Source organism: Dromiciops gliroides, chromosome 6 (assembly GCF_019393635.1).
Source record: "Dromiciops gliroides isolate mDroGli1 chromosome 6, mDroGli1.pri, whole genome shotgun sequence".
NCBI lineage: Eukaryota > Metazoa > Chordata > Mammalia > Microbiotheria > Microbiotheriidae > Dromiciops > Dromiciops gliroides.
The window spans coordinates 258,598,053-258,622,991 of NC_057866.1; the positions used below are offsets into that span (position 1 = coordinate 258,598,053).

General features: G+C 39.9%; 1 protein-coding gene across 1 annotated transcript in view; it reads left to right on the plus strand.

The window, feature by feature from the left end:
• CCDC158 (coiled-coil domain containing 158) overlaps positions 1-24,939 on the plus strand; it is a 115,760-nt gene that overhangs the window by 15,414 nt on the left and 75,407 nt on the right. The window contains exons 2-6 of the mRNA XM_043969649.1: positions 2,060-2,186; positions 4,835-4,933; positions 10,222-10,442; positions 11,309-11,418; positions 24,414-24,741. Of these exons, the coding sequence (XP_043825584.1) occupies positions 2,120-2,186; positions 4,835-4,933; positions 10,222-10,442; positions 11,309-11,418; positions 24,414-24,741 (825 nt within the window). The 5' untranslated portion in view covers positions 2,060-2,119. The remainder of the gene's footprint in view (positions 1-2,059; positions 2,187-4,834; positions 4,934-10,221; positions 10,443-11,308; positions 11,419-24,413; positions 24,742-24,939) is intronic.

Below are 24,939 nucleotides of genomic sequence, written 5' to 3' on the forward strand. Positions count from 1 at the left end.
AGTTAACTCCCTTACCTTAAAGGCTAATCTAAAAGGAAAACTAGGTGGGTTAGCACCTGTTTTGTAGGTCACTAGTTTTTGATCATTCTTATCTTGCTCATTCTTCACTGGGCCAAATCCTATTGGTTATTTTGGTACATAGTACTACAATAATTCTTAGGTTTATTTAGTACCTTAGAATCTGAAGATCATATATATATGCATGTAGAGTTAGAGCCAGGAGAGACCCTGATCAGAAGTTCAAACCACCTTGTTAGAGATAAGAAAACTGGCCTAGAGAGGTTAAATAACTTGATGAAGATCACACACAAGTAGTAAGGGGCAGATCTAAGATTTGACTCTAAATCCATTGCTTTTCCCCTTATACTGTATGAATCTCAAAACACCTTACTTTATGAAATATCGAAGTCAATTTTGTATACTGTGATGCACTGTTACTCTGTTTAATTGAAAACTTTTTCATGACAGTCTCTTCCCTTAGAACACTGAAGTTGCCTAGCAATGTTGCCAAACATACCACTTAGAATTCTTAATGAAATGTCTCCCTGCTTGCTGTTTTATTTCCCAAAATGATAGCTCTAAACATATTAAAGTAGAACTTGTTGAATTTAAGTTTTGACAGACTACACTTCAGTGGACAAAAGGGAAAACCGGTGAGTGAAATAAAGGCAAATTCTCAGCAACAATATTTATAGTTGATAGGTTGGCTAGTTAAATCACTTTCTTTTAATATTTTGAGTTTGAGGCCCTATTAACAAATAACTTGATTTTTAATTTAACCTCAGCTCCTATGTAACACTTTTTGGGTGCTTGAACTCTCAGTTGGTCTGTGGCCGAAAATTTGTTGACTGTGTAAATCACTATTGGGTGTTTAAGATAAGTTCCCTAAAGTTAACACTATTTGGAAGGAGTAATTTTTAGCATGTCCTTATTTTGTCAAAGTCCAAAGCTTGTCTGACCTATGTCCCCAAACTAGGTATCTTTTGCAAATATGTATGTTTTTCTTTAATAAGTAAAGCTTTCAATCATTTATGTAATGCGGTTGATTATGCATGGATAGCCAAATTTCTGATCATGGATTAATTTTATGACTTAGGGGATATTTTAAGCAAAGGCAGAATTTTTTTTTGTCCGTGTGCTTGGTTTTTTTGTTTGTTTGTTTTTTGCAGGGCAATGGGGGCTAAGTGACTTTCCCAGGGTCACACAGCTAGTAAGTGTCAAGTGTCTGAGGCTGGATTTGAACTCAGGTCCTCCTGAATCCAGGGCCAGTACTTTATCCACTGTGCCACCTAGCTGCCCCTCTGTGTGCTTGTTTTTGTTTTCTGTTTTGCCTAAATTAGTCATGTAATTTCCAGAGCTCTTCTTGTTGCCAATTAAGACTAGGAAAGAATTATAGTCAGTTTTCACATGTACTTATTGTTAAATTCCTGGATGTTGTACCTAGATTGGATCCTGGCATATCTGTTCCTTAGACACCCTGGCCTATGTTAACTTATGAGTGTTGGTTTAATTTAAATAAATTTTTATTTTTTTCATTAATTGATTCCTATTTTGCTGATCTTGACTTTGTAAGGAATTTTTTCAAAATATGACCTTATAACAGAGAGAGAGTTAGGAAGGAGAAGAAAAAGGCATTGCTTAAAACAATGGGTGAAGCCAGTCACTTGTTAGTAGTAGTAGTCAGAGCATATAGCATTAGTGTTCCCTGTTGAATGTTGCTTTGGGAAAACCATTGGGTGAAATTTATCATTTTGGGGGGCAGCTAGGTGGTGCAGTAGATAGATCACTGGCTCTGGAGTCAGGAGGACCTGAGTTCAAATCTGGCTTCAGACACTTGACACTAGCCATGTGACCCTAGGTAAGTCACTTAACCTTAATTGCCTCACCAAAAAAAAATCATCATTTTTAGGGCTGCTAAAAATGCCAATCCTGAACAGAGAACTTTATTCTCTTAATAGTAAGTAATAATAGCATAGAAATATTCTAAATAAAAGGTTTAATTTGGCACAATAAAATAATTTACAATCTGAACAAATGCCTATTCCCTTGGCTTTCCTAGATTAGAGCTAATAAGGCAAACTCAAGTGACCCTCCAACTCCAGGAAGAGGTATCATCAGTATGGAAGCAAAAGGGCAGGAAGCAAATCAGGAAGATGCTTCACTGAGCGGCATCAGATTGAGTGGAAGTAAGTGACCTTTTCCTTTAGAAACTATTCAGAATGATGCGAGTCCAAACCTAGCTGCTGTTCAAGTTAAATAGCATGGTTATATTACTGGGTTAAGCTATAGATGCATGTGCTGGCCATTTGGTCTAATTATAATTCTATTTTCTAAAGAAAAAAAGGACATTTTGTATTTCAAACCCCAGAACAGTTTTTAGAGTATTTTAAAGTATTTTTCTCATCCTTCGTTGAACTTAAAATTGTTTCTTAATCTTTTATGTTTTAAAACTCAGGTAGTAAACATTTATGACGTGACTACTATGTGCTAGGCACTATGCTAAGCATTGAGGTTACAAAGAAAGGGAAAAACAGCCCCTGCCCTTGAGGAGAGACAATAAGCAAACAACTATGTACAAACATACACTATTGGAAATAATCAAAAGAGGGGAGAATAAGGAGAGACTGGGAAAGGCTTCCTGTAGATGGTGGGATTTTAGCTGGGCCCTGCAGGAAGCCAGGGAATTCAGGAGGTAGAGATGAGGAGGGAAAGGATTCCAAGCATGGGGGACAACCAAGAGAATGCCTGTAGTCAGAGATGGAGCAGAGCCAGTGTTGCTGCATCAGCATGAATGTGGGGTTGAGTAAGGTATGAGAAGACTGCAAAGGTAGAAGGGAGCCCAGTTGGGAAGGGCTTGGAATGCCAAACAAAGGATCTTGTATTTGACCCTTGAGGTGAGAGGGAGCCCCTGAAGTTTTTTGAGTGGGGGCGGTGGTGATATGTTCAAAGTTTTCATCTCTCATTTTAACAGCTGAGTGATGTATGGCCTGTAGTGGGGAGGGACAAATTGAGACCAGCCAGCAGGCTATCATCATGATCCAGGCATGAGATAAAGGCTGGTGGCAGCAGTGTCACAGGAGAGGAAGGGGGCATATTTGAGAGATGTGATAAATGTGAACTCAACAGACCTTGGTGACAGGTTGAATCATGGGCCTTGGGAGAGAGTGAGGACTTGAGGATGACAGGCTCTGAGCTGCCTTTGACAGTAATAGGGAAGTAGGAATGGGGGGAAGATTTAGAGAGAGATAATAAATTCAATTTTAGACTTGTTGAAGTTTAAGATGCCTATTGAACATCCAGTCCAAATTGTCTAAAAGGCAGGTGGAGACGCAGTAATGGAGGTCAGCACAGAGGTCAGGGCTGGATGAGTACATTGAGACTCCTCAGCACAGGGATCATTGAGTATATGGGATTCAATTGAAATGGTCTAGTCTGGGGGAAAAAGAGAAGAGGGCCCAGGGCAGGACCCTGCAGGACCCCCTGCCCCACCCCAAGTTTGTGGGTGTGATGTGGGTGAAGATTCAGCAAAGAAAGATGAAGTGGGTCTTATAGGAAGGAGGCTAACCAGGAGAAAGCAGTGTCCTGAAAATCAAGAGAAAAGAGAAAGTTAGGAGAAGAGGGAAGGGTTGAAGAGTCCTTTTCAATTTCTTCTAAACTGAAGGCAAGAGTAAGAAAAGTGGGATGGCCATAATGATAACGAAGGAGTTAATGCTGCAAAGAAGTTAATGACACTTGCTCTGGATGAGCAAAAAAAACCCAACACATTATTTATTTATTTATTTATTTATTTATTTGTTTGTTTGTTTATTTATTTATCTATTTATCTGCCTGTCTGTCTATCTGTCTGTCTGTCTATCTATCTATCTATCTATTTTGTGGGGCAATGAGGGTTAAGTGACTTGCCCAGGGTCACACAGTAAGTGTTAAGTGTCTGAGGCTGGATTTGAACTCAGGTCCTCCTGAATCCAGGGTCGGTGCTCTATCCACTGCACCACCTAGCTGCCCCCGAGCAAAAATCTTTAGATGATAGAAAGCTGACTAAGAAGGAAATGAGAGATGAAAACTTTGACTTGCCATAGTTAAGGGAGTAATATCTACATTCTTCCCCATCACTACCTCCCTTCCATCATACTGGAAAGTACTAATGACTAATTCTTAAGGATTCTCTTTTGTTTTGGGGGGAACTTTAATGTATTGGTATTTAAGGTGATGGTCATTAGTTTTGCATTTTGCCCCATTTATTTCTCTGGTACAACCCCTCCAGTTGGTTCTGTGTGCACAGATTTGATTGTAGTTTTTTGTGCAGCATCTTCCCTTCCCATTTCCTAAGTTCTTTACATTTAAGTAGTAGGTTGGTCGTAGATTTAGAACTGGAAGAGACCTTGGGAGACCGTTAAGTCTGCCGCCTCACCTTAGAGATGAGGAGTTTCGCATTATTTTCCCTGCTTTGATTGTTTGACCTTCCCTCTCCCTACCCAGAGAAGAGTGTGAGTAACATTCCTTAACCCTAGCCCACGCCCCTGTCCAGCCTCCTAACCTGACTAATATCCATTTGTGACGCCCTTTCCATTCAATGCTCCGACCTCGTTTATTTCTTTCCTCATCTCATCTATTTTGAATTCTCTTTTCCTGTCGTGGGCTGTATGTCTATGTGTTCCTTCCTTATTCTCTCTGTTTGTCTTGAAAGGTAGGGCTTCTGAAAGGCAAAAGTTGAGCTCCTTGTTCCATCCCATTCCCAAGTTAGTACGTGTGTAGATATTTTAACCTTATCTTCCTTTTCCCTTGTTTTGTTTTCTTGTTTTTCGTGTGGCCTTCTGTTGTGCCTTACTCCTAGAAACTCCAGTTCATGAAGGAGAAAGTGTGGCGTGGTGGGAGTCCCTCTGTATCCTGAGTCACGAGGCACAGTCCTACCCCCAGTCCTTCCCAGCAGCAGGCCAGTATATACTACTTGTGGATCGATGTCCCCTCCCCGCCCAGGATTTTGAGAATCCCTTAGGGCTCCCATATATCCCCTCTTCCAGGGGATAGAATTAATTTAGAGGAAGCATGACCGTTGTCTAGAGAAGGTGCTTATCTCTCAAGGGAAACCTATTATGAGAGGCCTCTCATCTTTCTCCTTCCAGATCCAGGGAATGGGCTTCCATGGAACCCATTTGTTTTCCCTTCTCCTGTGAGCCCCACTCCCCACAACTCTTAACCTCATTCCTCCCCTGTATATACCCCACTCTCCAGCGGGCTTCCATGCTTGTTGGAGACTAAGAAGGTTACTACCCCTTTTCTGGTCACATCAGGCTAGGTTGGAATATGCCTTTGTCTCTTCCCTCCTCTGTCCTGATTCAAGGAACTTCTCTTTGTGTGACCCTTTCCCCCTCCTCCCTAACAAATATTGATTTACTTATAGGCAAATGTAAGTATTAGTTTACAGAGTATGAATTGAAGCTTTCTTCCTTCCCTTCTCCTGACTCTTTAAAGTTCCCCTTAGATTCTCTTGTCCCTGGATGATCTCTTGTTTTTTTAACCATTGCTCATTTGATATCAAAATATTTTTATTGATAGTTTTGCCTTGCCTAAGAAACATGAGACAATTGATTATGTTGTTTAGACTATTCTTAATAATTGTGTTTACTTACTTGTGTTTCTTCTGTTTTAAGTGTTTTTAAGTTGAATGTTATGCTTACCTCTGGTTTCTTTCATAGGAATGTCTCAGATGGTTCTCTTGTTGAAAATCTATTTTTCTTCATCAATTAGTAGACTCACTTTTGCAGGCTGTTATTTTGTGGTACATTCCAGTTCCTTTCTAATCTTTTACCAGTATAATTTCCCAGTCTTTTCTTTGGTTTCTCATAGGTGTGGAGTATTCTAATAGATTTGCCTTCTTGTGTGCAAAATTTATTGTTTGGCAAGGAATTTCTGAACTTTAATTACATTTAACCTTGGAGTTTTAATTTTTCTCTCTTGGTGGCTTGTGGATTCTGTCAATCAGTACTGGCTATCTGTTTTCTAAAATAATGGGCAATTTGCTTGAGTGCTTTCCTGCAGTTTGGCATTATGACATTTCAAATTTACGGTGTTTTTCTAGGAGACCTAAGATATTATCTCTGTATGTCCTGTCTTTAAGGTCACTAACTTTTTTTTTTTTTTGGTGGGGCAATGAGGGTTAAGTGACTTGCCCAGGGTCACACAGCTAGTAAGTGTCAAGGGTCTGAGGCCGGATTTGAACTCAGGTACTCCTGAATCCAGGGCCGGTGCTTTATCCACTGCACCACCAAGCTGCCCCCAAGGTCACTAACTTTTATTTGTATTCAATATATATGTTCTTCCACAATTGTATTTGTTCCTGTTCAGCCAAATTTTCTTCCATTTTAGTATTTTTGGTTCTTAAGTCTTCTTTTTTCTAGAAGCTTTCTTAATTTGGAGCTCTTTTCTATTATGTACTCTTACATTATTTACTCTTTCATTTGTATTGCTTTTCCATTCAGATTTCTGATTTCTGATCTACTTTTGATTTCTCCATTTAACAGTGTTATTTCTCTTGAAAGGAAATTTGGAATTATGCCCAAAGAGCTATAAAACTGTATACACTTTGACCCAACAATACCACTATTAAGTCTGCTTCCCAGGGCAATCAGGGAAGAGGAAAAGAACCTCTATCTTCTAAAATATTCATAGCAGCTCTCTTTGTAGTGGTAATTGAGGGGATGCCCATCAATTGGAGAATGGCTGAATAAGTCAGTGGCATATGATTGTGATGGGATTCAGTAGTAACTGCATTGTAAGAAACAATGAGCAGGTTGGTTTTAGAAAAACATGGAAAGATTTTTCTGAATTACTGCAGAGTGAAATGAACAGAACCTAGAGAACGTTGTATACAGTAATAGCAATATTGTGTGAAGAGTAATTGTGAATGACTAAGCTATTCTGAGTAATATGATCATTCAGATCAACTATGAAGAACTTATGAAGGAAAATGCTATCTACCTCTAGAGAAAAACACTGATATATTGAAGTATGTATTGCATAGTTCTGCTTATTTATCTGTACCAAATGTTGGCCTTCTCTAATGTGGTATTGGTAGGGAAGGAGGGAGGCAACTCAGAACTCAAAATGTAGCAAAAAATACATTTGAAAAAATGCTATTTCTCTTTTTAACTATTCTGAAATTTCTTGCTGTTGTTCCATTATCTCAAGGAAATTTGCAGTATTTATTGGCTTGTTCTCTTTTTCTTTCCAGTTTTGGTTTTGATTTCCATTAAAGTGTAATACTTCATTGCGTTAGGGACTTTTCTGGAATATTTACTCATTTTCCATTTTTTTTTCAAGAGTCTCTCTATTGGTTCATCTGCTTGAGAGCTGTATTTATACACAGCCTTTTTCTCTTGACATTTTTGTCTCAGCCTTTCTTCTATTTTGTTAGTTTGTATCAGGCTTCTCTCCTCAACTATTTTGCTCCTCCCCTTTCACTGCTCAGGCCTGTTTTCTCCTGTACAATCCACTGAGGCTAGGGAGTTTCAGTTTCCCCCAATTGGGGCATGTGAGGACTTAGCTTTATAAAATCTAGCAGTATGAATGACCACAGCTGGTTTATAGATCCTTTCCTTTGGATGATCCGGCCTCTTGATTCTCATTTGCTCAGAATTCATGAGTCTTCTTCTCTCCTTCCTCCATGGCTAGACAAACGGAGGTGTTTCTCTCCTTATCTCTCCTTATCAGTGTTTTAATTATTATGATTTGGCCTATGTCTTACTGTTTTGAGGTTGTTGAAACAACTACATAGCCATCTTGCCAGTCACATGATGCCTTTATGGGAAAGCACTGAGGCCAACTAATTATAACAGGATCTTCACACTCCCTGCTGTGACCAGTGGTAGACTACACTCTTGGGTCAGGGAGTCAGTGCCCTGAGCCATAGGTTATATATGTGCAATTATGTATAACGCAACCATTAGTCATTTTGTATAAGAAAACTCAGATAAAAGAAAAAAAGAAAGAAAGAAATTGAAAAATAGCATGCTTTAGTCATCACTTCTTTCTGTGGAGGTGGAGAGTATGATTCATCATTAGCCCTTTGGGATTGCCTTGGATCATTGTATTGCTGAGAATAGTTAGATCATTCACAATTCTTCATTGGACAATATTGCTGCCACTGTGCACAATGTTCTCCTGGTTCTGCTCAGTTCATATGTTTTTCCTGGCCTTTCTGAACTCATCCTGCTTGCCATTTCTTACAGTACAGTAATATTCCATTACAACCATATACAACAGCTTGTTTAGCCATTCCCCAATTGATGGGCATTTCTTTGATTTCCAGTTCTTAGCCACCACAAAAAGAGCTGCTAGAAATATTTTTGTACAAATAGATCTTTCTCTTTTTGGGGATGTCTTTGGGATATAAACCTAGCAGTGATATTGCTGTATCAAAGGGTATACATAGTTTTATAGTCCTTTGAGCATAGTTCCAAACTGCTCTCCAGAGTGGTTGGGTCAGTTCACAACTCACCCAACAGTGGATCAGCAACTCAGTTTTCCTACATATCCTCCAACATCCAACATTTTCCTTTTTTGTTGTATTTGCCACTCTTGATAGGTGTGAGGTGGTACCTCAGAGTTGTTTTAATTTGTTATTTCTGATCAGTAGTGATATAGAGCATTTTTTCATTTGACTATTGATAGCTTTGATATCTTTTGACCATTTATCAATGGGGAATGACTTGTATTTTTATAAATTTGACTCACTTCTCTATATATTTGAGAAATGAGGCCTTTATCAGAGATACCTGTTGCAAAAAATTCTTTCCCAGCTTTCTCCTTTCCTTATAGTTTTGGTTGCATTGGTTTTGTTTGTGCAAAAGCTTTTTAATTTTATATAATCAAAATTTTTTTATATTTTGTAATGCTGTCTATTATCTTTTTTGGTCCTAAATTCTTCCTCTGTCCATAAATCTGACAGATAAACTATTCCATGCTCTCTTAATTTGCTTATGGTATGACCCTTTATGTGTAAATCATGTGCACATTTTGAGCTTATTTTAATATGTTATACAAGATGTTGATCTACACCTAGTTTATGCCATACTATTTTCCAGTTTTCCCAACAGTTATTGTCAAGTAATGAGTTTTTGTTTCAAAAGTATGGATCTTTGGGCTTATCATTTACCAGATTACTATTGTCATTTGCTATACTATTATTCATACCTTTTTCTGTTCCACTGATCCACCACTCTATTTCTTAGCCAGTACCAGATTATTTTGATAATTACTGCTTTATAATACAGTTTGAGATCTGGTACAGTTAGATCACCTTCTTTTGCATTTTTTTTTTCACGGATTCCCTTGATATCCTTGAACTTTTTTTTTCTAGATGAATTTTGTTATTATTATTATTATTTTGGGGGGGGTTGCAGGGCAGTGAGGGTTAAGTGACTTTCCCAGGGTCACACAGCTAGTAAATGTCAAATGTCAGAGGTTGGATTTGAACTCAGGTCCTCCTGAATCCAGGGCTGGTGCTTTATCCACTGCACCACCTAGCTGCCCCGAATTTTGTTATTATTTTTTCTAGTTCTATAAAAATTTTTAATAGTTTGGTGTGGCACTAAATAAATAGATTAATTTAGGTAGGATTGTCATTTTTATTATATTGGCTCGGTCTACCCATGAGCAATTAATATTTTTTCAGTTGTTTAGATCTGACTTTATTTGTTTGAAAAGTGTTTTATAGTTGTGTTCCTGTAGTTCCTGGGTTTGTCTTGGCAGGCAGACTCTCACAAATACTTGTCATTTAATAAATGCTTGTTTGCTTATTGAATGAATGGATGGGTGAAGAAAGTTATTACCAGTGGAGGAGGTGGTAAAGTATATGATATCCTTGGAGAAGAGCCAGATTTTCAGTAGCGTGAGAGGGAATCCTGGTGAAAACATTCTAGAATGTACTGGGACAGAGTGTGATTTCTAAAGGTGTAGTAGGATGGGTGGAGTGGGCCTGAGGAGGGGGGATGAAGGCTGGGCACAGGCATCATGGGCATGTCAGCCTGGAGACCTCCTAAAACAGGAAGCCTGTGAGCTTGACCTTCTACCTCAGCAGAGCTTAAGTCCATCTGCTGCCCAGCAAAATAGGCTTGGGGGAGGAAGGGGCTCTCAGCGCCTCAGGCAGCCCCCTCTAAAGGGAACTGGTCTGCAGCTGGTGAGAGATGAAAAGTGTGCCGTGACTGTCCCCTTCCTTTCCAGGTTCTACCAGTCCGTTCTTAGTGTCAGCTTGTCTTCGTGGTGCAGTGAATGAAAATGCTTCTGCACCTGTGACTCAAGCACAGAACCCTTTATTCACTAAGTATGAAATGGAACTTGAAACTCAACGAAAACTCATCCCTTACCCCGGAAAGGAACATATCGAGCGGGTTTTAGAAGAGTACTCTCATCAGGTGAAAGACTTACAAAGAAGACTGAATGAAGTGAGTTCTCCTCCAGTCTCCTAGGACACTATGATGTTCAAAAGAGCTTAGTGTGAGAAAAGAAGGGTAATAAGTAGTGTACAGCCTAGCCTTCTGTATCGTTTCACATGGGCCTGATTTTCCAATGCCCAGAATTAGGTTGATGAAAATAATTTCAAGCTGTCTTGAGTAAGAATATGGATTGGAAGCACATCACTTATGATCTGGGGCCTCTGACATGGTTCCTACTTATGAGATCACTCCTATTTTGGCCATAATGATGAATGTTCTTTTGTGGTCTGCTCTTTCTAGCTTAGTTGTCCTTATTTCTACTCAAATTCTTAGGGTTTCTGATGAGAATAAACTAGGAATCCAAGTTGTATACTAAAACTTATTATCATGGTCACTGATGTGTGTGTTAGTGTGGCAGGTAAATTTTGGTTTAAGAATGTAAAATTCTTCCACATTCCCTAAAGAGAAAAATAAATGCTCAGGACACTTGGAGATAAATAAAAAACCTTGTTGTTAGTTAGTCTGTGAAGACCCATGGGTGCAACTGCCCAAGAGAAGAGCTATGTGGTCAGGAGTGGGTTTGCCGGGTGACATCACAGCAGGCTGTGAAGTTCAGACACCATGGAGTTTGGGCAAAGTATAGATGAACAATATTATCATGAAATGGTGCTGTTCAGAACCACTTAGTGTCAGCTGTCCCCACCCAGAGAGCTGCGGGCCACATAACTTGTGATACCTAAAATGTGACATGGCTTCAGGGCCTGGGGGATTGTCTTAGTTGATGAGACATTACTGTATAGGTATGTTAATTACTGCACCTAGATCAATGAAAATGAGTGTAGAATAACAGTACACGCATCCTTGAAACCTTTCAGAGTGCTGAGCTGCATGAAAAACAGAAATTCCACCTGAGACAGTCAGTCATCGACTTGCAGACCAAGCTTCAGGAGATGCAGATGGAGAGAGATGCCTTGGTTGACATCAGGTCAGTGTCTGTGACACCAGTGAAAGTGTGACATTAGAGATGGAAGATGGAGCTCACTCGCTGGGTGACCTCGTTCCAAGTTTCCTTGTGGTTCCTCATCTGTAATTGCTAGCATCCATAGAGTGCTCTAAGATTTGCAAAACACTCCCCATCTATTGCCTCCCTTGATCCTCACTACAGCCCTGTGAGAGAGGTGCTCTTACTGTCCCCATTTGACGAAGGAGAGGCTGAAAAAGGGGCAGTGAGTTGCTCAGTCACACACAATTGGTGAGTATCAACTCAGGTTTGAATTTTCTGGCTTCCAAGTGCAGGACTCTGTAGCCTGTGCCCCCCAGGAGGGTGGATGGGGTGATTTCTATGGTCCTGCAGTGGTTTAATGCATTGCTCTGCCAATGAAAGATTGCTCATACTTTGTCTAAATAATAAAAATATTCCATCTTTCCATTCTTTTGTAGTAATTGTTTAATATATTTGATTCTACATTCTCTGTTCTTATTGGCAAACAGGCATCAAGTGCGACATTTAGTATTAGCATCAGGGTTACCTTCCTTCAACACCCATGATGGTGTGTATGTTTCTCTTACCAATTAGAAATCATAATTTGAAAAGTGGGATGAGCCCATCCCATGGGAGTCTGGAATCCTGGTTTTGTAAGCCAAGACCTGCTGATGAATTGAGCAGATCTCTCTTTCCATCTAGCTGAGAAAGCTCTTAAGGGATGATTTGGAGAATATTTGGGCAGGAACCACCTTAAAGATTAGTCTGATAAATCTACAACTAGAAGCAAATGTACAGGTCATAGATGACCAGCCCCTTCATTTTACAGACAAGGAAGCTGAGGCCAGACAAAGGTAAAGTGACTTACCCAAGGCTACACCAAGAGTAAGGGGCAAAGGGCGATAAAGCTGTGCATACCCTTGGACCCAGCAATACCACTATTAGGTCTTTTTCCCAAAGAGATCATTAAAAGGGGAAAAGGACCCACACGTACCAGAATATTTATAGCTGCTCTTTTTGTGGTGGCAAGGAATTGGAAATTGAGGGGCTGCCCATCAACTGGGGAATGGCTGAACAAGTTGTGGTATATGAATGTAATGGAATACTATTGTGCTGTAAGAAATGATGAGCAGAAGGAGTTCAGAGAAACCTAGGATTTACATGAACTGATGATGAATGAGATGAGCAGAACCAGGAGAACATTGTACACAGTATCAACCACATTGTGTGATGATCAACTGTGATTGACTCTTCTCAGCAATACAGTGGTCCAAGATAGTTCCAAAGGACTCATGATGGAAAATGCTCTCCAACTCCAGAAAAAAAGAGAACTGTGGAATCTAGATGCAGATTGAACCATACTATTTCTACTTTTGTTGTTCTTGTTTTTTGAGGTTTTTCCCTTTTGCTCTGATTCTTCTTTCACAACATGACTAATGCAGAAATATGTTTAATGTGATTGTACATATATAACTTATGTCAGATTGCTTGCTGTCTTGGGGAGGGGGGAGGGAGGGAGAAAAATTTGAAACTAGAAATCTTATGAAAACAAATGTTGAAGACTATCTCTACATGTAATTAGAAAATAATAAAATACTTTTATGATTAAAAAAAAAGTAAGGGGCAGAGCTGAGGCTTGGATCCAGGGTCTCAGCATCCTCTAATCTGGCACTTTTTTTTCACTGAATCAGTCTTCTCAATTCAATTCCTTTGTTTACAGAGGAGGAAACTGAGGATAATGGAAGTTAAATAAATGCCTTGCACAAGGTTGGAACACTATGGGAAAAAGCTTGTTACATAAATTGAAAGTACTAGTAGGCAGTGTTTTCCTTTCCTATTACACTGGCAGAGGCCATTCCCAGCTTGAATCTTCACAAGACTTGCTCTCCTGAGTTATGTCCGTCAGGGCTAAGCTGCAGATGCATTGCAGTGATGTGGTGGGTGCTGCTATTCCCAGGGTTCTTGGGTTTACTTGCCTGTTAGTGGCAGATGGCATTGTTGGTGGAGGGGGTGTTGGGAACATTTATAGTTTTGTTTTTAATTTTTTATTTGGATCTCAAATGCCAACCCCCCCAAACACTTCCATATATATGTGTGTGTGTATACATCCATGCATACATATACAGCAGAGTGCAAAAAGAGGAATGTAGAGGAAACTGTGAATCTCTATTTCATAGTTTACTTATATATTAAATTCCATACATTACTTTCAAAACTGTCTCGCTTGTCTATTCTTCCTTCTGATGTTCTCCGCATTTTGAAAAATGGGTCTCCTTTTAAACAAGTTTGATATTTTTTGTTTCTTACATCACTGCAGTCTCCCGTGTATTTCCCACTCTTCTTTGCCCTGCCTCCCCGCCCCCAAAAGCTGTCACATGACAATATTTCTGGAGAGAAAAAAAGTTGGAAAAAGTCTGAAAAAGTGTGCAGTGTGTAACATATCTGGACCATGATGGGTGGGTGGAGCTGGCTTCTCATATCTCTTCATTCAAGCCCCCTTTTTATCTTTATAATTCTGGTACATTTACATTTTTTTTTTTTTTTAGTGAGGCAATTGGGGTTAAGTGACTTGCCTAAGGTCACACAGCTAGTAAGTGTTAAGTGTCTGAGGCCGGATTTGAACTCAGGTCCTCCTGCCTCCAGGGCTGGGGCTCTGTCCACTGTGCCACCTAGCTGCCCCTTACATTTACTTTTGATTTTTTGGTGTCATTGTTCTTTCCATTTACATTGTTGTAGTTACTGTGTATTTTGTTTTCTTGGCTCTCCTTTGCAGTGCATTGTTTCATATAGATCTTTCCAGGTTTCTCTGTATTCATTATATGCATAATTTCTTTTTTCTGTTGTTTTTTTTTGGCAGGGCAATGGGGGTTAAGTGACTTGCCCAGGGTCACACAGCTAGTAAGTGTCAAGTGTCTGAAGCTGAATTTGAACTCAGGTCCTCCTGAATCCAGGGCCAGTGCTTTATCCACTGCGCCATCTAGCTGCCCCATATGCATAATTTCTTCAGCATATTAGTATTCCATTTCACTTGTGTATCTCAGTTCAGCCACCCTCTTATTGATAGGCATCTACTTTGTCTCCAAGATAGTTGCTATCACAGTTCTTTGCTATCACAAAAAGTGCTGATATAAATGTTTTGGAGTATGTGGGAACTTCTCATTGATGGCTTCCTTGGAGTATAATATGCCCAGTAATAGAATCTCTTGGTCAAAGGGCATGGACATTTCAGTAACTTAATTTGCTTAATTCCAAATTGCTCTCCAAAATGATTCTATGATTTCACAGCTCCACCAAAAATGTATAAATGTGCCTATCTTCCCAAAACCTCTCCAACATTGACTGTTGCCATTTCTTATCATATTTGCCAATTTGGAGTGGGTGTGAGGTGGAATCTCAGAGTTGTTTTGATTTGCATTTCTTTTATTATTAGTGATTTAAAGCATTATGTTGTGAATATTTTGCAATTCTTCTTTTGAGAATTGTTCATATCCTTTTTTGGGGGGAGGGTGGGGCAATGAGGGTTAAGTGGCTTGCCCAAGGTCACACAGCTAGTGTCACAAATCTGAGGCCAGATTTAAACTTGGGTCCTCTTGAATCTAAGGCCAGTGCTTTATCCACTGTGCCACATAGCTGTCCCTGTTCGTATCTTTTTTTTTTTTTTTTGGTGAGGCCCTTGGGGTTAAGTGACTTGCCCAGGGTCACACAGCTAGTAAGTGTTAAGTGTCTGAGGTCGGACTTGAACTCAGGTCCCTCTGAATCCAGGGCCAGTGCTCTATCCTCTGTGCCACCTAGTTGCCCCGTTCATATCTTTTTGATCATTTATCTATTGGGGAATGGCTTTTAGTCTCATATATATATGTACACACACACACACATATATATACATTATATATATATATATAAATTATTTATTAGTTGTTTATATATCTTGAATGGAAAACCCTTATCAGAGAGATTTGATGCAAAGATTTTTCCCCCCATTTGGCCACTATGCTTCTTATTGTAGATGCATTAATGTTGTCTGTACAGAAGCTTTTCAGTTTCATATTCCCTCTTCTGCTGTACAGTATTATGTCTCTTCAGTTACTTTACCTTAATCTTTTTTTTAATTTAAAAAATCTATTTATTTATTCATTCATTCATTTGTTCATCTATCTACCTATCTATTCATTTATTTGCTTATTTATATATTCATTTATTCATTCATTCATCCATTCATTCATTTTCTATTTAAATATACATATTTATATAAAATATATTTTATATAAATATAAAGATAGATAGATAGATAGATAGATAGATAGATAGATAGATAGATAGATAGATAGATAGATAGATAGATAGATAGATAGGCAATGAGGGTTAAGTGACTTGCCCAGGGTTGCAGAACTAGTAAGTGTCAAGTGTCTGAGGCCAGATTTGACCTCAGGTCCTCCTGAATCCAGGGCCGGTGCTTTATTCACTGCACCACCTAGCTGCCCCCACTTTACCTTAATCTTTAAGGTGGTCCTGTTCCCACTGGCTCTCCCCTTATTTCTGATTTGCTCTACTCATTTAATATGTCTTTCCCTTTAGGCTTTTGTTTATTAGTTCCTTTTTCTTTTTTATCTGGTTGTATATTTCTCCCCCTTCTTTTTTTCCTCTCAATCATGTAGATTCCCCTCTTTTTCTCTTCACCTTCAGCTTTTCCTCTTCATTGGTTTTAATGTTCTTGTGCCCCTTTCCAGAAAAAGATTTCTCTCACTCTCTTCTCTATCCATCTTCTCTTTCTCTGATTTATGACCCCTCTCATTTCTCTGCATTCTTCATGTAATCAAAGCTTACATGGTGTCCATTCTAGGCTTTCCCCTCTAGGCACTTGCTTCTACAGCTGCTTGAGTTGCCCTTTTCTATTGTGTCTCACTTCCAGAATAGGCACTGCCAATGCCTGATTATGCAGCCCATTACCGATCTCTAGTTGACCCCTTTTTCCACATTTGCCTGGAAATTTCCATGTCCATACTCTCCTACTCCTCCAGGTGCTAATTACACCCTTGGAGTTTCCAACTCCCCCCCCCCCCACCTTTTCAAGTACCAGAGCCCCCAGGCCTTATCCAGTGTGAACTACTTATGTTCCTTCATCTACCATCTCTCTTCCCCAACAGGCATATTCATCAATGGAACTCCCTCCCACCTCCAAAGTGAGGCCTCCTTTCTTTCCCCCCCCCTCCCCTCTAGGCAGGTGTGTTGAGTGAACTCAGAGTCATTGAGTATCACTTCATGGGGCTAGGGAGATTTTTTTTTTCAAATTTATTTATTTAGAATTTTCCCATCTTACATGTATAAACAAATCATAAAATTGATTTTTAAAACTTTCTGTTCCAAATTCTCTTCCTTCCTCCTTATCCCCCCCCTTAAGATCTCTAGCAATTCAATATAACATACAGACAAAAAACTTTAGAAAAAGGAACTAACAACAAAAAAATATACTTCCATCTGTATTCAGGTACCATCAGTTCTTTCTTTGTAGATGGACTGCATTTTTCATAAGTCCTTCAGAGTTGTCTTGGACCATTTCATTGCTGCAAATAACTAAGTCATTCGCAGCAGATCATCTTACAATATTGCTGTTATTTTGTATACAGTGCATTTCACTTTGCATTAGCTCATGTAAGTCTTTCCAGGTTTTTCTGATAGCATCCTGCTCATCTTTTTTTTTTTTAAATAGTAAACTACGTTTATATAGTACTTTAAAGTGAGATTTCCTTACAGAACATCCATGAGGTTGATTATTGCAACAGCAATTACAGGTAACATTTATATAGTACCTTATACCTGACAAAGAATTTTCTTCACAATAGTGCAGCAAAGTAAGCACCATCCTCATTCTCATCATCATCTTATATTGCTCTTGCCTCTGCTTCAAGTTGTTTTCCCAGTCACTATTGCTAACTGTGCTTCCCTCCATCCTATTCACTCCCCATGATATTTACTCTATTTTCTATCTTCTTTTACCCTTTCCCTCCTCAAAAGTGTTTTGCTTCTGACTGCCTCTCCCTCAATCTGCCCTCCCTTCTTTCATCACTCCCCCCCTTATCCCCTTCCTCTCCCACTTCCCTGTAGGGCAAGATATATCACTATACCCACTTGAGTGTGTATGTTATTCACTCTTTGTGCCAATTCTGAGGAGAGTAAGGCTCATTTATTCCCCTGCTCCCCCCATCTTCCTCTCTACACCATAAACTTTTTCTTGCTTCTTTTATGTGAGATACTTTACTCCATTCCACCTCTCCCTTTCCTTTTCTCCCAGTGCAATCCTTTCACCCCTTAATTTTATTTTAAAGATGTTATCATGGGGCAGCTAGGTGACACAGTGGACAAAGCACCTGCCCTGGACCCAGGAGGACCTAAGCCCAAATCTGGCCTCAGACACAAGACACTCACCAGTTGCTTGACCCTGGGCATGCTATCCCACCTGGACTGCCCCACAAACCCCCCCAAAACTGATAAAAAATAAATTCTTTACAGATATCATCCATTCATAATCAATTCCCATCTGTGCCCTCTATCTAAATTTATTCCTTTCAGCTGCCCTAATACTGTGAAAGTTCTTATGAGTTAGAAGTATCATCTTCCCATGTAGGAATGTAAATAGTTTAACCTTTTTAACCTTCCTCATAATTTCTTTTTCCTATTTACCTTTTTATGCTTCTCTAGGGTCTTGTATTTGAAACTCAAATTTTCTATTTAGTTCAGGTCTTTTCATCATGAATGCCTGGAAGTCCTCTTTTTCATTAAAGTCCCATTTTCCCCCCTGAAAGATTACATTCAGTTTTGCTGGGTAGGTGATTTTTGGTTGTAATCCCAATTCCTTTGCTCTCTGGAATATTACATTCCATGCCCTCCGGTCCTTTAATGTAGAAGCTTCCAGATCTTATGTTATCCTGACCATGGCTCCACAGTATTTGAATTGTTTCTTTCTGGCTGCTTGCAATATTTTCTCCTTGACCTGGGAGCTCTGGAATTTAGCTATAATATTCCTGGAAGTTTTCCTTTTGGGATCTCTTTTAGGGGGGTGATCTGTGGATTCTTTTAATTTCTATTTTACATTCTGCTTCTAGAATATCAGGGAAATTTTCCCTGAGAATATCTTGGAAGATGATGTCCAAGCTCTTTTTTTGATCATAGTTTTCAGGTAGTCCAATAATTTTCAAAGTATCTCTCCTGAATCTATTTTCCAGCTCAGCTGTTTTTCCAAGGAGATATTTCACATTGCCCTCTATTTGTTATTCATTTAGATTTGCTTTATTGTGTCTTGGTTTCTCATAAAGCCATTAGCTTCCATTTGTTCAATCCTAATTCTTAAGCCATTATTTTCTTCAGAGACCTTTTCCATTTGGCTTTTCAGGCTGTTGACTTTTTTTTCAAGACTTTCCTGCATCACACTCAATTCTCTTTCCACTTCTTCCTCTACCTCTCTTCCTCTCCCCTCTACCTCTCTTACTTTATCTTCAAAGTCCTTTTTGAGTCCTTCTATGGCCTGAGGCCAATTCATATTTTTTTTGGAAGCTTTGGATGTAGGAGCTTTGATTTTGTTATCTACTTTTGAAGGTGTATTTTGATCTTCCTTGTCACCAAAGAAACTTTCTGTCGTCTGCATCTTTTTCTGTCCATTTTGGCAGCCTATTTCTTGATTTTTAACTCCTTAAAGTGGGGCACTGCTTCCAGGATGCACTGTCCCAAACTGCAGGGGGTCCCACGTGGTATGATTTAAAGAAAGGCACATCCTGCCTTAAACCTTCTTTTGGATTCTGCATGTCTTAGACCATGGGGGAGGTTTGAGAGGTTGTGGGGAATCAGAAAATGTCTAGTTTGCCATCTTTATTGTTCACATGACCCAGAAGTTCTCTTTGGCCCTTTTCTCATGGCATTACTATAACCAACCCTGGCTTCAACCCCATTAAAAGTTAAGATAAGGGGAAAAACCTTGTTAAAAGTAAGTATAGTTAAGGGGGCAGCTAGATGGCACAGTGGTTAAGCACTGGCCCTGGATTCAGGAGTACCTGAGTTCAAATCTGGCCTCAGACACTTGACACTTACTAGCTGTGTGACCCTGGGCAAGTCACTTAACCCTCATTGCCCTGCAAAAAACCAAACCAAACCAAAAAAACAAAAAAAAGTAAGTATAGTTAAGCAAAATGAATCCACACAGTGTTCATGTCCAAAAATGTTTTGTCACTTCTATACCTTGAATCTATCACCTTTCTCTCAGGAGTGGGTAGCACGCTTCATCTTAGCTCTCTGGTGATCAGAGTTCTTAAGTTTTTCAGAGTAGCTTTTCTTTACAGTGTTGTCACTATATACATTCTGTGATGTTTAAAATCTAGATGTGTGGTAGCCTTAAATTAGAAGCTTTAGCACCAGTCTTTGGGCATTAAGCATTTATTAAAGCATACAGATATTCATGTGGAGTTCAGAAAGTTAAGAAAAGGCCTATCTAGCCCAGAGTTCCAGCCTAAGGGATATACAGGTGTGCTTAAAATCTAGTGAACTTGCTTGAAGTAGGCTAGTCAGCAGTCAATCACTCTCACTTAATTCAATCAGTTTAGATTAATCTCCAGGGGGACCTTTGAGTATCTGCTAAATCCCATTATTTTATCACAGTTCTTTTCTTGGTTCTGCTTATTTCACTCTGCATCTATTCATACTCTAGGAATCTCTGAAATAATCTTTTTCATCATTTCTTATTCCATTAGATTAATATATTACAATTTGCTCACCTATTCTCAAATTGATGATCACCTCTTTAGAGTCCAGTTTTTTGCTTTTTTCTCCTCTTTTAACCCACCTTTCAGGATCAGGAAGTTTATTTTGCTTTGGGAAGCTATTCTGTCTCCACCATTATTACCCCTTTAACCACCTCCTTAATCCCCACTTATTTTCCCTGTTGGTCTGGATATGTTTTTACCCCAGATTATTTGTCTGCAAGTGTGTATGCATGTTCGACCATTTTTTGAGTGATTCATATAAGAGTGACATATTAGGCTCACTTCCCATCCCTTCATGTTTGAATATGCTTTTCATTCATCCTTTTTGAGGGGGTGATCAGAAATAGCAAGCTCCACCTCTTTCCTAACTTACTACTGTATTTCTTGCCTCTTCCTATTTTCCCCCTCAGAATCTTTAGCACAGAACCACTCTTTCCTCAGGTCCACCAAAAACAAAAGAAAAATAAACAATTCCCTTAATACTCTTAGAAGATATTAAGGTTTAAAGGGACTCTTGTTTCTCTTCTTTATTAAATGTCAGCAATACATCACCATATAGCTCCTTCCAATTGCTCAATCCTAATTTTTAAGTAATGATTTTCTTCAGAGAGCTTTGTACCTCCTTTTCCATTTGGCCAATTTGGCTTTTCAAGGTATTGACTTTTTTTTTCCATGACCCTCCTCCATCACTCTCATTTCTCTTTCCATTTTTTCCTCTGCCTCTCTAACTTTATCTTCAAAGTCCTTTTTGAGCGCCTCTATGGACTGAGACCAATTCATATTTTTCTTGGAAGCTTTGGATATAGGAGCCCTGAGGTTGCTATCCTCTTCTGAGGGTGCATCTTGATCTTCCTTGTCACTATAGAAACTTTCTATGGTCTTCACCTTTTTCTGTCCATCTTGCCTGTCTTTTTTTTTTTTTTTTTTGCAGGGCAATGAGGGTTAAGTGACTTGCCCAGGGTCACACAGCTAGTAAGTATCAAGTGTCTGAGGCCGGATTTGAACTCAGGTCCTCCTGAATACAGGGCCAGCACTTTATCCACTGCGCCACCTAGCTGCCCCCCATCTTGCCTGTCTTTTACTTGACTTTTAGCTCCTTAAAGTAGGGCACTGTTTTCAGGCTGCACTGTCCCAAGCTTCAGGGGGTCCCAGGTGGTATGATTTAAGGAGGGGCAGGTTCTTCACTTGCCTGGCCTGTTCTCTGGTCTGTAGATAACTCCAGGCCAAATTACTAATTAACCAGGAAGCAAAAGTTTGTGTGCTAAGCTCTGACAAATCTGTGGCCGCTTCCCCCACCTGGGCACTGCTACTCAAGTCTACTTCCTATTCCCAGCAGGGTGAAAATCCAAGTTCAACCTCAGCACCAGCAGAGACCCCTTAATCTCACCCCTACCAACCACTCAGCCTCTCACCAGACCTTGAGCTTAGTTCCAAATGACAGAGGTACTGCAGCTTGATTCAGAGGCTCTGGGGGTCTCTTTCTGGCTCAGCCTGCCTAGGACTGGATCTCTGTGTCAGTGTGACTGTGGGGTTGGGCTCCACTCCTGCCTTGGCACAGCAGCCCCCTCCTTTTGACCTTCTAAGCCATCTTTGGTTGGAAAATGATCTCAGGACATTCTTTTGTGGATTTTGCTGCTTCAGGAATTGTCCTATGGCATTATTTGGAGGTTTTTGGATCTCCTTCCAATTGCTTAAAAAATTTACCTTTCTTGGTTTCTCTTGAGTCTTGTGTTTCAAAGTTCCTACTTTTGGTCAGAAATGATCTATTTCATCCTTTTGGCATATTGTATTCCATGGCTTTCTCTTGTTTACTGTGCTTCCTTTGTATCTTAGATGCTTGTGGTATTTTTCCTTTGATGTAGAAGCTCTAGATTTTGGCTATGACATTCCTGGGACTTTTCCTTATGGGGATTCTTTGAGGAGGTGATAATGAATTTCTTTCTATTTTTACTTTGCACTCTGGTCTTAATTGATCTGAGCAGATTTCATTTATTATTTCTTTTTTTTTTTTAATTTTAGCAACAAACATTTTATTTTTCCAGTTACATGTAAGAGTAGTTTTCAACATTCATTTTCATAAGATTTAGAGTTCCAAATTTTTCTCCCTCCCTCCCTCCCTCCCTCCCTCCCTCCCTCCCTCCCTTTCCTCCCCCCTTCACAAGACAGCAACCAATACGTACAATCCACAAGTTCTGCCTCAGCACCAGCATAGACCCCAGTCGTCTCCCCCCCCACCCCCAGTCAAGGGCTCAGCCCTCTCACCAGACTGTGAGCTTAGTTCCAGACAACACTGGCACTTCAGCTGATTCAGAGGCTCTGGGGGTCTCCTTCTCTGCTGAGGCCTTCCTGGGACTGGATCTGTGTCAGGGTGACTGTGGGTTTGGGTTCCACTACTGTCTCAGCACAGCAGCTCCCTCCTTCTGACCTTCCAAGCCGTTCTTGGTTAGAAGATGATTTCAGCACATTCTTCTGTGAGTTTTGCTGCTCCGGGCATTTTCCTATAGTGTTATTTGGATGTTTTTTGGTGTGATCGTGTCATGAGTTGGAGAGCTCACTGCCTTTCCTCTGCCATCCCGGAAGCCTCTCATTTATTATTTCTTTAAGTATGATGTATAGGCTTTAAAAAAATTATGAAATTCAGGGAGTCCAATAATTCTTAGATTGTTTCTCCTCGACCTGTTTTCCAGGTTGGTTGTTTTATATATATATATGTGTGTGTGTGTGTGTGTGTGTGTGTATGTATATATATGTGTGTATGTATATGTATATGTATATATGTATGTATATGTGTATATATATGTATATACACATATATATCTTCTATTTCCTTCTATTTTTCCAATAATTTAATAATTTTGTTCTCATGATTTTTATTATCTTTTAAAATAATTTTTATCTGTTTCTAATTTTCAGGTAGTCTATTACTTGGATAAGTTTTAATATATATTTTCTTGTTTTTGTTTTTTTGATATTCATATATATATTGTCCTTGTGGAAAATCTTTTTTTTCCCTTAGAATCTTTGCTTGCAATTATTACGCAGTTACACTTTCCTTCTAGGTGAGATTTTTTTGGGATCCCTAGATTTACAATAACATTTTTTCCATTGTTTGGGGTCTTCTTTGGTTTATTCTTATCTCCAGCTTTAGTTCCTGAATTGGGGCCGGGCCTTGCCTCTTGCTGTGCTTTTAGATGGGGGTGGTTGGCTCTGTTTGGTTCCTCCCTGCATCGCCTCAATGCTTGTGATGGCCTCTGTCTCCCTGCTTCAGGTCCCTATGGATCTTTGAAGTTCTGAGTTTGGGATGATCAGGGACATCTATGGTATCTCAGGAGGGCATCCTAGAGGCCTCAGAGTCCTTGTCCTTTTGGCTGTCCTGGTCCGAGTACTCCTGTGCCTCACTGGTTGCTGCTACTTGGGAGGGGGTGGAGGGGAGGAGGGGACTTCTAAGGTCTCTGCTGTTGTCCAGTTATTTCTTCATGACCCCATTTGGGGTTTTCTTTTTTTTTTTCTTTTTTTTCTTTTTTTTAGTGAGGCAATTGGGGTTAAGTGACTTGCCCAGGGTCACACAGCTAGTAAGTGTTAAGTGTCTGAGGCCGGATTTGAACTCAGGTACTCTTGACTCCAGGGCCGGTGCTCTATCCACTGCGCCATCTAGCTGCCCCTGGGGTTTTCTTGGCAAAGATGCTGGAGTGGTTTGCCATTCCCCTCTCCAGCTCATTTTACAGATGAGGACACTGATGCCAACAGGGTTCAGGGACTTGCCCAGGGTCACACAGCTAGTAAGTGTCTGACACCCCGTTTGAACTCTATCCATTCTGCCATCTACTGCCCTGCAAGGTCTATAGGAGATTTCTGACCACCCTAGGACTTTCTAGGCAGTGAGCCTTCCATTCTTATTGCCTCTAGACACAGATCCCTGCAGACTATTTATATTTCTGGATGGCCTTGGTTGCACTATGTGGCTACTTGTTTGTCTGCCCTGGCTATGGCTTTGCCTGTGGACTTTTGGCTGATTCTTTGCTCAGTTCCAGGGTAAAAGAATTCATTTACTACTATTTTCCATTGAGTTTTTTGATCATTATTCAGTCTGCTGCAAATAAACAGGTTTTTGCTGGATTAGGTATGTGGGAGCAGTATTATTTGGATACATTTTTAGTTCCATGTTCACCAAATGTTTTAAAACTACATATTTGGTAGCTTCATATATGAGTTGAAGTATTTTTTATTTTCCTTTTTTTCTTTGTTTCATAGACGAAGGGAGGCTCTTTCTCAGGAGGATCTACGAAATCAGCTCCAAAATACAGTCCATGAACTTGAAACTGCCAAACGCCTTCAGGAAGAGATGCTGAGGGAGAGCAACAGTCAGACAGAGCAGCTCAGAAAGATGATGCTCAGTCATGAAGGAGTGCTCCAGGAGATCCGGGCCATCCTGGTGGACTATGAAGAGACCACAGGCAAGAGAATCTATGAGCACGAGACCATCTCCACTCTCCATGTACGCAACTTGGGCACAGCTATTAGTAAACTTCTGAGAGAATTAGACACCGAGGTGTCTTATCTGAAAGGGAGGATTTTTCCAGTAAGTGGTGAGAACACTATGTTTTTTTGTTTGTTTACCATCTCGGTTTAGATGCTTCTATATACAGTATGTTAACACCATGACTAGAAGGGCTGTTTTGGGCACATATTGTTGATGAGCTAAGCTCCCATCTCATTGTACACTAAGAAGGCTATGGCCCCAGTGCCTCTCTGCCAGGCTTGCCTGAAGAAGTTAGAA